This window comes from Argiope bruennichi, chromosome X1 (assembly GCF_947563725.1).
Source record: "Argiope bruennichi chromosome X1, qqArgBrue1.1, whole genome shotgun sequence".
NCBI lineage: Eukaryota > Metazoa > Arthropoda > Arachnida > Araneae > Araneidae > Argiope > Argiope bruennichi.
Window position 1 is genome coordinate 102,309,097 of NC_079162.1, and position 14,932 is coordinate 102,324,028.

The following is a 14,932-nucleotide window of genomic DNA, read 5'->3' on the forward strand; positions in this document are numbered from 1 at the left end:
ACTGCTTTATTAAACACCACTCCCTCTGCCAATAGTTACAAAAACTCAAAAGATGACGTTGGCGTCAGAACAAGCATTGTAAGGCTAATGTAAGTGATATATATATACAGTGTCTCACAAAAGTGATGGGACACTTGTGCTTTACAAAAGGAAACTGTAATAAAATAAATAAATAAACATGTACAAAAAGTTTTTGGGTGTTTTTCATATTTAAAGTTAGTAACAATTATTACATAACATACATTTTGTCAAAATATTAAAATATTAATTTAATAAAAATACAATTGTTTAGAACGGAGCAAAAAATGGCTCACATAAGTGATGGGACACTTACTTTTCCATCAAATATTTATCCAAAAATTTTACTTTTTAAAAGGTTTTAATATTTTGTTGGATTTCCTTTGACTTCTAAAACATGATTTAATCTTCTTGGGATGGATTCGACTAATTTTTTTGTGATTTCTGGAGTGATTTTATCCCATTCTTCTTGAAGCACTGACTTTAATTGTTTTTTTTTTTAAGAAATGGTGTGTTTGCGAATTCTTGATTCCAATTATTGCCAAATATTCTCTATGGGATTTAAGTCTGGAGATTGTGGTGGTGTTTTTATTATTTCAGGACAGTTATACAGCAGCCAGAGTCTAACGTTCAAAGCAGTGTGCTTGGGGTCATTGTCCTGGTAGAATTTAAAATCGTTATGAAGGTTCAATTTTCGTGCTGAAGATTTCAAATTTTGCTTTAAAATGTCAATATACTTGTACTTATCCATTATACTGTCAATAAAAACAAGATTACCAACTCCAGCGGACGACATGCACCTCCATACTATAACTCCTCCTCTACCGTGTTTTTCTGTTGGCACCAAGTTCTGTTTGCGAAATTCTTCCCTGGGTTTTCTCCACACCAAGATTCTACCGTCAGAACCAAATATATTAAATTTACTCTCATCAGCAAATATAACTTTATTCCAGTAATCAGAATTCTTATTTATGTTGGATTTTGCGAAAGCTAGTCTGAGTTTTCTATCCTTTTCACTTACGAAGAATTTTTTCCTGGCTACTCTACCATGATATCCAGCAGATCGAATCACCCTTCTAATAGTCTCAGGATTAACAATTATTCCATATAATGCTTGTAAATCAGCAGCAACTTTAGGAGCACTCTTTCTTGGATTTTTTTTTAATATTTCGAAAGATAACTCGCTTTATTCCATTGGATAGCTTTGATGGTCGGCCAGGTCTTCTTTTATTCTCAATAATATGATTCTTTTTATATCGTTTAATGATACAGAAAACTGTTGAATGACTCAAGTTAACTGTTTCAGCAGTTTTTCTAATAGATTTTCCACGTTCAATATGCAAATTAATAACTAATTTTCGAATTTCAGGCGAAGTTTCTTTCCGTTTAGCATTTATTGCTGCACAGAGCTAAAAAACACAAAAATTCCAAAACAAACTGGAGAGAAATACTGCAGACGATTTTATAAATTATTGCCAATTGCTTTTGAGTAAAAATAAAACCACCAAAAATATTTTCATTGCTTATTTCAGCCGATTTTTGTTGCATATTTAATGGTGTCCCATCACTTATGTGAGCTATTTTTTGCTCCGTTCTAAACAATTGTATTTTTTATTAAATTAATATTTTAATATTTTGACAAAATGTATGTTATGTAACAATTGTTACTAAATTTAAGTATGAAACACATCTACAAAAATGTTTTTTTAATTTATTTTATTACAGTTTCCTTTTGTAAAGCACAAGTGTCCCATGACTTTTGTGAGACACTGTATATACACAGATAGATATCAAAATTTAAAGTTTAAGAGTGATTTGTTGAGGAAGCAATTGAAACTTTCATCAACCATTTATCACAATGAAGCAACTGGTCGCCAAAGGCGGAAAGTTTAAAATATACATTTGGAAATTATATTAATTCTCTGAAACATTCATTCACAGTCAAAGTATACCAGATACAGTTCTGAAATGAAAAACAATAAACTGTAAAAATAAATCTAAAATATTTAAACTGTATTCTAAAAAAATATACCTGAACTTTACAATTATAGACATAGACGATTCACAGAAATTAACAGCTGATAAATTTCTTATCATTTGAAATAAAATATATCCAAAGCTTTAGAATTTCTAGTAATCAAATAAATAATTCATATACATATAAAATAAATCACTTAACCGAACCTAATATAGTTATAAAAATACACCAAATCTCATGCTTAAAAATCTAGTATTCACGATTATATTTATATATGAAAACTTTATCTTTTCACACATAAATATAAATGGAAGATTTTTGCTATAAAACTTATATGATATCTAAGATTTATACGTATTTTTAATAGTATAAAGATAAGCAACTTAAAGTTGATGAAACAATAAAATTAAAGAAAATTTTTTAATTGTATAATAATTTGCGTTAAATATAACATTATTTTTGTGCGTTAAAATTTTTGGGTTGTACTGAATTGCACATTTCTTCTTCCCAAATATATTTGAGCTAAAATTAGTAAATCTACGTACAATTAGATCGTCAAAATCGATTAAGTTTCTGTGAAAAATTGTGAAAACAGAATTAGTTAAGTTTTTTTTTTTTTTTTTTCCAAATATGTTTGTTTCTAATATATCTGAGGATGCTGGAAACAAATTTTTAAAGATCTTATCATAGTTAAAATAATATACACTTAAATACATTTTAAAATCATTTGCCAAGTATTATGCACACTAAAATGTATTTGCTCATGAGCAAACAACATTAAATAAAAGATTTTCTAAATTAAAAGAAATGAATTAAACACTAAATAATCTTTACGTATAATTGTTTTTACATGTACTATAAACTGGGTTTATTTTGATTTATTTCATTTTGTGTCCTCATACAAAAAAAGGGGGGGGGGACTTTTTTTATGCAAATGATATTTAGTGTTAAAAATTTAGTAATTTCAAAGCAAATGTATGCTGAAAAATGATAAGGCTATTTTCATACTTTAAGTATTTCGAACATTCACTGTGAGAGGTTATTAGGCCGCAGAGACATGGTGGTAAAGTCACGGTTTCAGGCTCGAGACTCGGTTCCATCGAAGAACTGTCGTGTAAGCGGGTCTGGTGCACGTTAAATCCGTCGGAGCCAAACGCACTCTAGCTGGTGTGGAAGTTTGGAGAGGGTGTGCCAGTTCAGATGTCATCATCTGACTGAGATCCAAAATTGCGAGGTCCATCCCAAAATAACCCTTGTGTTGCTTTAAAAAACGGGACTTTAATATAATGAACTGATAATTGTGAGGGACTACTTGGATAGTAATTTTTAAATATAAATATTGTGTAAAAATAATTTAAATTATTTTTTTATAGACATTAGCATTAAAACTTTAACATTTTGTTAAGTATTCCTTTAAATTCCGTACAAAATCACTAAAATATTAGCCTATGTTGAGAAAAAAATTACAGCTGTTACATAACTATTACAATAATTTTTTTTTTCTTTTAACAATACATTAATAGGAAATTATTCATTTTAGGTTAATAACACGATTACAAACGTCTATATCGAAAATATACTGAATTTAATCAAGGTTTCATGCAATTATAATCGAAAGTAAATTACATAAAAAGAAGTGAAAGTTCATTCACATAATTATAAGAAGATAATTTTTTTCTGTTACTTTTTTTAATGCTACAGCAACAGTTCCTCCTGCAATACAATAACATAGGTCTGATTTTATTACTTTTAATAAAGAAACTAATGCTCTAAATTCAATTGCTGTTTTTGAAATTTTATATTGATCTTGATCGGAGTTCTGCGACCTGTGGGTTCATTGTGTAGCCAAATAGACTTTTACCAAAGCAAAATGTCTGCAACATGCACATAGTTTTCACAAATAAGCAATTGTATAAGAACATCTGAATCAACATTGACACATTGAAATATGTCCATAAAGCCGTTTCTAATAAATATAATTAAATTCTATAGTACGGGAGTTTTTATGTCAACAGGCCAAACAAATTGTTTAAATAATTCTAATGATAACAGAAAAAAGGGCCAATTTATTAAATTGGCAAAATTGGCAACTGTCAAGAGGCTACGGTACTCTAAAAAAATTTTAGCGGTAATTTGAAAGTTATTCAATGGTATACTTTGATTTAATTATAGAGGCCGTGTAATCGAAATTCAAATCCAAAAATCAAATATTGTATAAATTAATTTTGGATCTTTATTTTAGTGATATTTCTAATTACCATTTACAAGTTATTTACTACGCAATTTTATAACTCTAAAAAATTATGTTTATTTTAATTTTTATAAATAGCCCCTCTTTTTATAATATTATTTAGAATATGGTAAGAAAGTTGTCCTTTTTTTTTTTTTTTTTTTTTTTTTTACAATTTTGTTTAAAGTTGCTTTCAAATTTTAGCTGTGCACTCTTTTATACGTAAAATATTGAAATCGAAGAGTACTTATAATATTGAATAATGAATTTTTAGAAGGGGTTTGCATTTTAAAATTTGCTACTTAAAATTGCTAAATAAAAATTAAATTAAAATCAATATAAAAATAATGGTTTTTAAAAATTTGGAAGGGAAAAGGGGCCTAGAGATTAGCATTACCTCAGGGCTCCAGTAAGTTTTATCTGTCCTGAAATCTTTTGAAATTAGAAATATTCACATTGTTTGAAATTCGGTGTAAATTCACCAGGTTTCTTGTTCTGTAAGACTTGTGACAAAAAAAGCATAGTTTATGAATAAAAACTTAATAGTAAAAGTGTTGATCTATATTGTTGAAAAGTGCATTACTAGAGCATTCATCCCGAATTAACAACTCATTTTACACGTAAGAACGATCTTCAAAAAAAATATATACATATACAAAAATATATATATATATATATTCCTAAAAAATATATACTACGTATATTAATGTATAAATAAATTTTTTATTATGTTTTAATTTTCAGCAGTAGATTTCGGTTATCGTATAATAGTGCATCTATAAGAAAATTAAATTTGAATTCAGCTAACATCTCTTATAGATTTTCGCAGCAGCAATATTTAGCGAAATAGTAATACATTTCTATGTAATTAGACTCCTTCTTTTTATGCACTCTGTACTTTCAATATTCCATATACAAAATGAAAAATCATACAACGAATAAATAATTTATTCTTAACTGATTACATGTTTTAAAAAATGTAAGAACATCGAAATAAATCTATGACGATAACAAGAATGGTTTAAATTTGTAATAGCTCTTCTACTCTGGAAACTGATTTTTAGAAACTGTTACAACGCGCTATCTCATGGAAATGTAATATTAACAGAAAAAAACCCGAAACTATTTAAACTATTAACTAGTAAACAGAAACTATTAACTATTGAACAGAAACTATTTAACAGAAAAAAAGAAATTCGAGTTTGAAAAAAAGCATTTAAGTCTTTATCTTTATGGGAATCGGTACATTTTTGTGATTAATCGAAATTACAGTCTAAAGGAAGACGTATGAACCTGGAAATAAAAATTGTCCTTTAGAATTATACTTAATATCCCACTAGAAAACGATCTTGAACACTCATCCAAGATTTGAGAGGAATGATGCATCTATCATGCTAAACAATATATTTACAGTCCATCTCTGTCTCCCGATTTAAAGAAATCGGTCTTGAACTCGAAAAATAGGGAATTCAGAACAGAACTGAACTAAAAAATGCTATTTGGGAGGTTTAGAATAACATTTCTTCAAAATGACAAAAAAGTTCTTGGATACCGTGCCAGAAGTATTGAAAGAAATAATAAAGGCCATAGGACACCGTCTAATTCCCAATTATTAAATGTAATTTTATAAATGTGAAATAACAATCTTTCTTGATCTTTTCACTGCGAATTTTATTTAAAAAAATTCCGTTCTTTTCTACTCATGTGAAGAGAATAGGTTCTGAATAAAACAAATTTTTTTTCCCAAATGATTTTTAAGTCAGGGGTTGGGGAATTATGGTCAAATAAACCTCAAAGAAGTACTTCCAATAAGAATTATTGTAACTAATTTTAAATGATTAGTGGGATGTATATATCCTGTTGGTAGTTAAAGGATTAAATTATGAAAATACCTCATAATTCCGGAAACTTTTTTTCCTCATTAGCGGCCTTTTTTGTGTATTTAAATTAATCATTTGATTGACTCGATATTATTTGTCTATAACAGTCATAGATGATACATGCAGATGTCTTGAAACAATTCGTTTTCAATTTCTTCACAGAGAGTTTTGTATGACAAATCAAGTTTTTATTTATTAACTATGTGAGGAAACTGTCTTTTTCAATTTTTTGTTCCAGCTTTTTTGTAAATTCCTTATCGGGAGTTTACCAATTGCAGTGTTTCTCTTGACACGATTTATCTACAAATCTCTGCGATTAGAACTGAAACCACGCCTTGTTAAAAAGTTATATTTTCGTAAAACGTTTTGGCCAAATAATTTTGTTAATGCGATGAGTGAAGTAATTTTTACAAGATTTGAACCATTGACGAATATGTTGTATGGAAGGTGAAATTCTCGGACGAGTTAGTAGGTAACCCAACTCTAAAGGGGAGAAAGTGGTGTGGAGTTGAAACTTTTATTCCTCTATAATTATTTAAACTGTTAAAGATTGAAATATTATTCAAATTAGATGAACAATTACCTCATTATAATAAAATGAACAACAGTTGTATTAAAAGATATATATATATATATAAGTAACCAATCTAAAGTAAGAAATATTTCGAAAACGAAACGAAATAGGTTCGGAATCGCTACTAAAAACTTTTACTTATACAAACTAAAACCAAAAAAGGAACAGGAAAAACTTTATAGTATTTAGAGAGCGCAAATGCAGCTACTTCTAAAACACAGATGAATTGATACAAAAGTATTAAAATCAAGTTAATAGGTAAATCAAATAAACCAAATAAAAAATGAATCCGGTAATGTCAACTTTTTAATTAAACAAGATATGGTTTGGGATTAATCCTTTACCTAAAATAAAAATAGAACTTTCCTTGCATATTAGATCACTCAATAGATGGCGCTGGGAGACTACAATTATTATTTATCTGTAATACGTTAGCTTTGTGTTTTTAAAAAGCGGGAATCACAATCGATAGCTTAAAATTTCCTTGCTGCTGCTGGTATGTACTTTCCTTTTTGTTTGGTCTTTAATGGTTTAAGTGTTTTTAGTGTTTATTGTTATTTTGTTATTGCATTTTTACTTTTTAGTAGTTATTTTCTTCTAATTTGTTTTCTAATTTCAGGGGATTTTCGGGTCAAGAGGAATCATTATTAGACTTTCTTGTCTGCTTTCCCTCACAGAAAAAATTCCTTTTTTTGAATCCCTGCCTGAGGGTGATCTTTGAAAAAGTCTTCAGGCCGTATTATTTTTTTATTTGATTTTCCTATTAACTTGATTTTAATTCTTTTGTGTGTGTGTGTGTGTGTGTGTGTGTGTGTGTATATATATATATATATATATATATACACCTGTTAATTAAAGTGACATTTTTTAATGCGCTTCATAAGCATTAAAATATAATAACAACCACCGTTTTTTTATATATATATATAAATAGCAATGTATATATTCTGGTAGTATGTGTTAGTCTTATTGATGTTTTGTAATTCTTGGATTTTTTTGAAAGGCGTAAAATGTCGGACCTATCAGGTTTTCAAAGAGGCCAAATTGTAGGAACCCGTCTAGCTGGAGCAAGTGTGACCGAATCATCCCAACTTTTAGCCATTCCTAGAGGCACGGTGTTTAAAGTCATGACGGCATGCACACAGTGCGGCAAGACAAGCTCGGCAAAGCAGAATAGTGGGTGGAAAGAGAAATTCAATGAAAGAAACCGACGAGTATTGAATAGGATTGTAATGTCTAAAAAGCGAATAACGCAGTAAAAGTGACCGCAGAGCTCAATCCCTATCTGGGTGTTAGATGGGCCAGATGGGGATTTTCCAGTGTCAGCGATTACAGTTAGAAGGCACCTTCATAAACAGAACATTTATGGTAGAGCAGGAATTTCCAAGCCACTTGTCACAGATGTTAATGGTATACGTCGTCTACAGTGGTGTCGAACTCACAAAACCTGGTCGATTGATAAGTGGAAGAAAGTAATATGGTCTGACGAATCCTGCTTCACACTTTTCCCTATAACAGGACAGGTGCACGCTTGGAGGACACCTGCACAAGCGTATGATAGTGATTGTCTCCTTCTAACTGTCAAGCATGGAGGTGGATCTGACATGATATTGGCAACCATGTCGTAGTTTTCTGCTGAACCAGTCGTAACTCTCAAAGGAAGGATCACTAGGGAGAAGTATAGAGAAATTTTATCTGACCCAGATCCATTCTATGATGCAAACTTTGTTTCCTGCAAGAGTTGGAATTTGCCTGGATAATAATGCATACAGCGAGACTTCTTCAATCATAATTTGATGAACACGATGATGAAGTTAAACATCTGCATTGGCCCACATAGTCACCCGGCCTCAATACAATTCAACAGTTATGGTCTATTTTAGAGCGTTCAATACGGAAACGATAATTTCCAACGGCTTCTCTCCTAGAACATTCACAATATCTCCAGTAGGAATGGTACAATATTCCTCTAAACACTATTCAACACTTGTATGAATCGATTCCTAGGCGAATCCAAGCTCTATTACATGCCAAAGGCGGTCATACACCATACTAATAAAGGATTCGTTATCAATCTAAGGTGTTCCCATTATTTTGATAACCACCTGTACATATATGTGTGTGACGTGTATGCGTGCGTGAGTGTGTAAGCATATAAACTTTTAATCAGAAGGCATTTTCGAAGACAGTGAAGAGACTTTCGATTTTTTTGACGTAATTTTATTTCATCACGGAGAGACACGCATTATGTACAAGCAGAAGCAACGAGCATACACACAACACAGAGCGAAAAGAAAAAGAGCTGATGAACATTTTATCCCTAGTCTTATGTAACATGAGATTTCTGACACGTGTCGTTTCTGATTGGAATTTCTCACACGTGTCGACCTTGACAAGAGAAACAGAGGGGTCCTTTAGAAAAATCTGTTTACACCAGCGATTCTGTGTCCCTTCACTCGGCACGTGAGAACCGCTGATGCAGTCATTTTTACAAAGCTTCACTTGAATTAATTAAAAAGAAAAGGTGGAATGGGATCAGGAAATAAGAGAATATTTTAGAATGATTTTGACATGGGCTGAATTAGGCTAAGAATTTAGGAAATTAATTAGAATTAAATTAAGTTTAAAAATATCATTACACACACACACACACACACACACACACACACACATATATATATATATATATATATATATATATATATATATATATATATATATATATATATATATATATATATATATATATGATGCACGCATGGTGTATGGATTATTAATTTCATGGTAATCAGAACAGTTTTTCCGTATTCCTACATATAAATAATAAACAATTTTTGGCATACGTGAGTTATGTGGAAGTGATTCTTTGAAGTTTTACGCTATTAAATCACAGAAATTTTATAATTAAATGTTTGAAAATGGTTTTCTCTGAAAATAATTTTATGTAATAATAGCATCAATTTTGCAGACATTTTTATTATTATGTATGGACAGTGTATATGTGTCGGTAATTATTAATGATGTTTCTAAAATATGAAACTTTTAACTTAATATATATTATTTTCTCGCTTCAAGAAAAAGGTAATTCCATGACAATTTAGTTAAATACACTGGTCAAAGTACATGCACATTGATTTAAGCTTTACATATATTAATTCTTTTTTTATAAATTACCTTTACAGATATCTTTTGAATTTCGTACCTGAAAATTCGACACTTAGCTTTTCTGAGAGTGCACCACCCCATCCTAAATTATGGAAAAACAGAATGAAAAATCCGAAAATGAACCGGATTCTGATTTACCGTTGCTACGAAAGGAAACAGAAATGAGTAAGAAAAAAGAAGACATACTAGAACATCATCAGCCTTCTTCTAAACGAGGTAGGGGAAGAAATAAGGGATCAGCACCGACGAAGCTAAGATTACCGGAATTTATGTTACCGATGCTAGAAAGCAAAACGACAGCTAAGGATCTGAGAAAAAAAGAGAGACTAGAGCACCAACAGCCTTCTTCTAAACGAGGTAGGGGAAGAAATAAGAGATCGGCACCGACGAAGCTAAGATTTCCGGAATTTATGTTACCGATGCTAGAAAGAAAAACGACAGCTAAGGATCTGAGAAAAAAAGAGGGACTAGAGCACCATCAGCCTTCTTCTTCAAAACGAGGTAGAAGAAGAAATAACAGAGCTGCACCAACGAAGCAGGGGAAAATAGTAGAGAATAAAACCGACTCCAAAGAAAAAGAAATAGTACTCACAAGACATCTTCATGTCTTGCTTGAAAGATTACCGGAATCTATGTTACCGATACTAGAAAGAAAAACGGCAGCTGAGGATCTGAGGAAAAAAGGAGAACTAGAGCATCATCAGCCTTCTTCATCAAAACAAAGTACAGAAAGAAAACCCTGTAAACCAAGACCAATGAAGAAAATATTCTGGCAAGCGGACAAAGTGCCTACAAGAAAGGACAGACGCAAATATAGAAAAATCATGAAAAAGAGACCATTTTTAATATGCTTTTCAAAAGAACAAACTGAATCAGTAAAAAGTAAAGATTCCAAAAAATCTTATATCCTATGTGGACATGACTTTTATATAAGAGAATTTATAAAATACTTAGTACAATTAAGAGGAAGCGCAAGCAGTAATGTTTTAGATGAGCTTCGGCAAAGAAATCTGGAAAAGGAACTAACTTCCATGAATGAAAATTTTGAGAATGTAATTAATAAAGAATTAGTAGAATGGATTATCAAAAGATCTTTAAATAAAGATGTTTATTTGGAGGGTCAATGGCGACAAATAACATCTGCTGCGGTGGAAGCCGAAAGATTTGTGATACAGGCCCGAAGATTAGGAAACATAAACAGGATGTTGAGTGACCCAACAGATAAGGAACCCAGAAATGTGAATACAAACGAATTTGAAATTTCCGCAAGTGAAAGAGAAAAGGAAACTTTCAAAAACTTTCAATCCAACCTATCAGAAACTAGTACAAGGCGCTCAGAGAAAAACACTAGTCACGATGGTGTCAGTGAAGTACCAAAGCGTAGGATACAAAATAGGAAATCATTATACAAAAATAGGATGCTCTCAAAACGAAAGGGTCAAAAACTCAGAACTAAGAGTACAAACAAACCTGAAGTTTTCATCAGTGAAAAAGAAAAAGAAACTTGTATTAACTTTCAATCCAACATGTCAGACACAAAGCGTTCAGAGGAACACACTACTCATAATGATGTCAGTGAAGTACCAAAATGCAACAAAACTGAGATAACTAGTCGCGAAAATTGCATTTCAAAAGTTGAAAAGACCATCGATGCAAAACCTAGTCATATTCCTTGTGAAAACAATGAGATTAAAATACTTTTGGAAGAGTGCATTCAACTTGTGAGTCAAGAGGTTCTTAAAGATGATACTAAATTAAGTCAAGAAAATGTGTCACCTGCGGCTGAAGCAAAAACATGTAACGAAACCCAAGCCAATTTAAGTTCTGCCGTAGATTCAGTGCATGGTACTCCAGGTGAGGGTGGAGAGACTATGAAGAACCTTAAAAATTCGAGTGAATATGATGTTAATTTAAAAGTTAATGAAAAGGGAGAAATTTTGCCTCTCAATGGAAGGAGCTTAGAAAATTGTGATAAAGTACAAGAAATAACTTTTGGTGAGCATGGCGAGATGAAACAAAAGTCAAATCTTGCAATTGATTCAAACACTGAACATTTGACAAGTAACGACAGATGTGACAACCTTAGCGTCGAAAATCAAATTCCTTCGACTAGTAGCGAAAATTGCTTTTCAAAAGTTGAAAAGAGTATCGATGCAAAACCTAGTCATATTCCTTGTGAAAACAATGCGATTAAAATACTTTTGGAAGAGTGCATTCAACTTGTGAATCAAGATGTTCTTCCAGATGATACTAAATTAAGTCAAGAAAATGTGTCATCTGTGGCTGAAGCAAAAACATGTTACGAAATCCAAGCCCATTTAAGCTCTGCTGTGGATTCAGTTCATGACACTTCAGAAGAGGGTGGTGATGCATTGGATGCAGAAATCGCCTCACATTTGGACTCTTCAAGTGTAGGCAGTTTTACTGAAGCCAATAAATTATATGAATTGAATAACGTTACACCGGAGACCGTGGTTTGTGCTGATATTGTGTCTCCTAATTTAGCACCTTCCCATGAACTCATTAATGAACCTTCACAAGAAAAAAATAATTCTTCAACTGATACTGTGTTCACTCCTGATGAAAGACCTAATGACGAAAGCGGAGAGGAAGACGATCTTGATGAGTCCGAAGAATACTGTGATGGGCAAGGCTGTAAGTCATGTGACATTACATTATGTATCAAGAAAGATAAAGAAGAACAAGTTATATCTTTTAAACCTGTTCCCATTTCTGATATACCTAAATTTCCTGAATCAAAGTCAAAACGCCGTACTTATTTACAAAGATTGATGGGAACTCGTAAAACATCAGAAGACCATCACAACGAAATTCCACAAGAGAATAAAATGGACATAGCAGAAATAAATGAAATAGAGAGAGAAGAAATGGATATAGAAAAACGAAGAAATGAATGAAAATGGAGCAAAAAATTCTTCTGAAAAATCAGACTCCAAAAGAAAAAAATAACATCTTTTCGTGGTATTTTAAACGATTTTTAAAGGTATTTTTTATGCAGTTATTTATCATTGTTTAAAAAAGGTTTTTAAAAGCTTTTGTACAAAAATTCTAAAGCATTTTCACTAAAATGTAAATATTTATTTAAAGTGATATTTCAAAACTGCATTAATTCGATTGAACATAATTGTTCAACTGAATCAATCTCTCGTATCATTTTATATTTATACAATGATATACTAGCATCGCATATCATTTTATTGGGATTCCTAAAATACCCTTGTATTTTATGTCAACTGACATAAAATGTTTTTTTTTAAAGGAATCTGCAAATTTTGAGCTTGAAAGTAATTTTCGAACAAAATATATTAACACTGAAAAAGAAAAATTAGGCATTTCTTTAGGTAGACCCATTTTTAACAAATAAATAACTATTAACCAGAACCCTGCAGTGCTGATATTTATAAAGAATACATTGGGTTTAGAGAAAAACTACATATTTTTAATCGTAAAAGTAATTTTTACTCTAAAATGTGATATGAATCTGGGAGTGTATTAAAGTCAATGAAATGACTTATAGCTGTAGCATTAATGTAATGATTTTAGATTTCTTTTGTTTGGCCCATCTGTAATTATGTATTGTGTTTACATTTCTTTGAAAGTTCGTACAAATACACGCAGTTTTATGTTCTGCATACGTACATACATTATTAAGAAAACTTATTATGATAAGTATTAATTGATATTTTGTGTGGTATATACTTTTGCAATTTTTACAAGTTCCTTGAATTATAATGTAATAATTTTCAAGGTTTTTTTTTTCCTACATTTCATGTTATTGAAAAATGTTACTATTTATTTATAATTCTTCGGTTAACTGGAATTATTATTTGTACCTTACTTAAGATGTAAATAATAGTAACATTAAAAGTTTGTTTCGTTACAGTATCTTCTCTATCCATAATATTCAATACACATAAATAAAAAATTATTACTAAAATTGGTTTGAAATAAATAGTGACACTCTAACAGAAAGAATCAAGCATGATTATATATTAAAATAATTTATTATGATTATTAATTAATATATTGTGTGGTATATACTTTTGAAATTTATAACGTTTCTTGAATTATAATGTAATAATTTTTCTTTTCTACATTCCATGTTATTGAAAGTCATCTGTAATTATGTGTTGTCTTTACATTTCTTTGAAAGTTTGTACAAATGCGCGCAGTTTCATGTTCTGCATACATACATACATTATCAAGAAAATTTATTATGATATTAATTAATCTTTTGCGCGGTATATACTTTTGCAATTTATGAAATTTCTTGAATTATAATGTAATAATATTTCAGATTTTTTTCTACATTCCATGTTATTGAAAGTTATTTGTAATTATGTGTTGTGTTTATATTTCTTTGAAAGTTTGTACAAATGCACGCAGATTTATGTTCTGCATACATACTTACATTATTTAGAAAATTTATTTTAATAAGTATTAATTAATATTTTGTGGGTATATAATTTTGCAATTTATAAAGTTGCTTGAATTGTAATGTAATAATTTTTCAGATTTTTTTCTACATTCCATGTTATTGAAAGTTTGTACAAATGTCCGCAGTTTTATGTTCTTCATACATACATACATTATTAAGAAAATTTATTATGATATTAATAAATATTTTGGGTGGTATATACTTTTGTAATTCATACAAGTTTCATGAATAATAATGTAATAATTTTTCAGATTTTTTTTTTACATTCCATGTTATTGAAAGTTTTCTGTAATTATGTTTTGTGTTTACATTTCTTTGAAAGTTTGTACATTTGTACTCAGTTTTATATTCTTCATACATACATACATTATTAAGAAAATTTACTATGATATTAATAAATATTTTGTGTGGTATATACTTTTGTAATTCATACAAGTTTCATGAATAATAATGTAATAATTTTTCAGATTTTTTTTTTCTATATTTCATGTTATTGAAAAATGTTATTATTTTTTTTATAATTCTTCTGTTAACTGGAATTATTATTTGTACCCTACTTAAGATGTAAATAATAGTAACAATAAAATTTTTGTTTCTTTACAGTATCTTCTCTATCCATAATATTCAA

At 30.1% G+C, this 14,932-nt stretch overlaps 1 protein-coding gene across 2 annotated transcripts in view; it reads left to right on the forward strand.

The window, feature by feature from the left end:
- LOC129958624 (uncharacterized) overlaps positions 1-12,850 on the forward strand; it is a 35,203-nt gene extending 22,353 nt beyond the window's left edge. For both annotated transcript variants that reach the window (XM_056071223.1, XM_056071224.1), the window contains exons 2-3: positions 7,300-7,416; positions 9,863-12,850. In XM_056071223.1, coding sequence (XP_055927198.1) covers positions 9,935-12,763 — 2,829 coding nt within the window. In that variant the 5' untranslated portion in view covers positions 7,300-7,416; positions 9,863-9,934 and the 3' untranslated portion in view covers positions 12,764-12,850. The remainder of the gene's footprint in view (positions 1-7,299; positions 7,417-9,862) is intronic.
- The last annotated feature ends 2,082 nt before the right edge of the window (positions 12,851-14,932 follow it).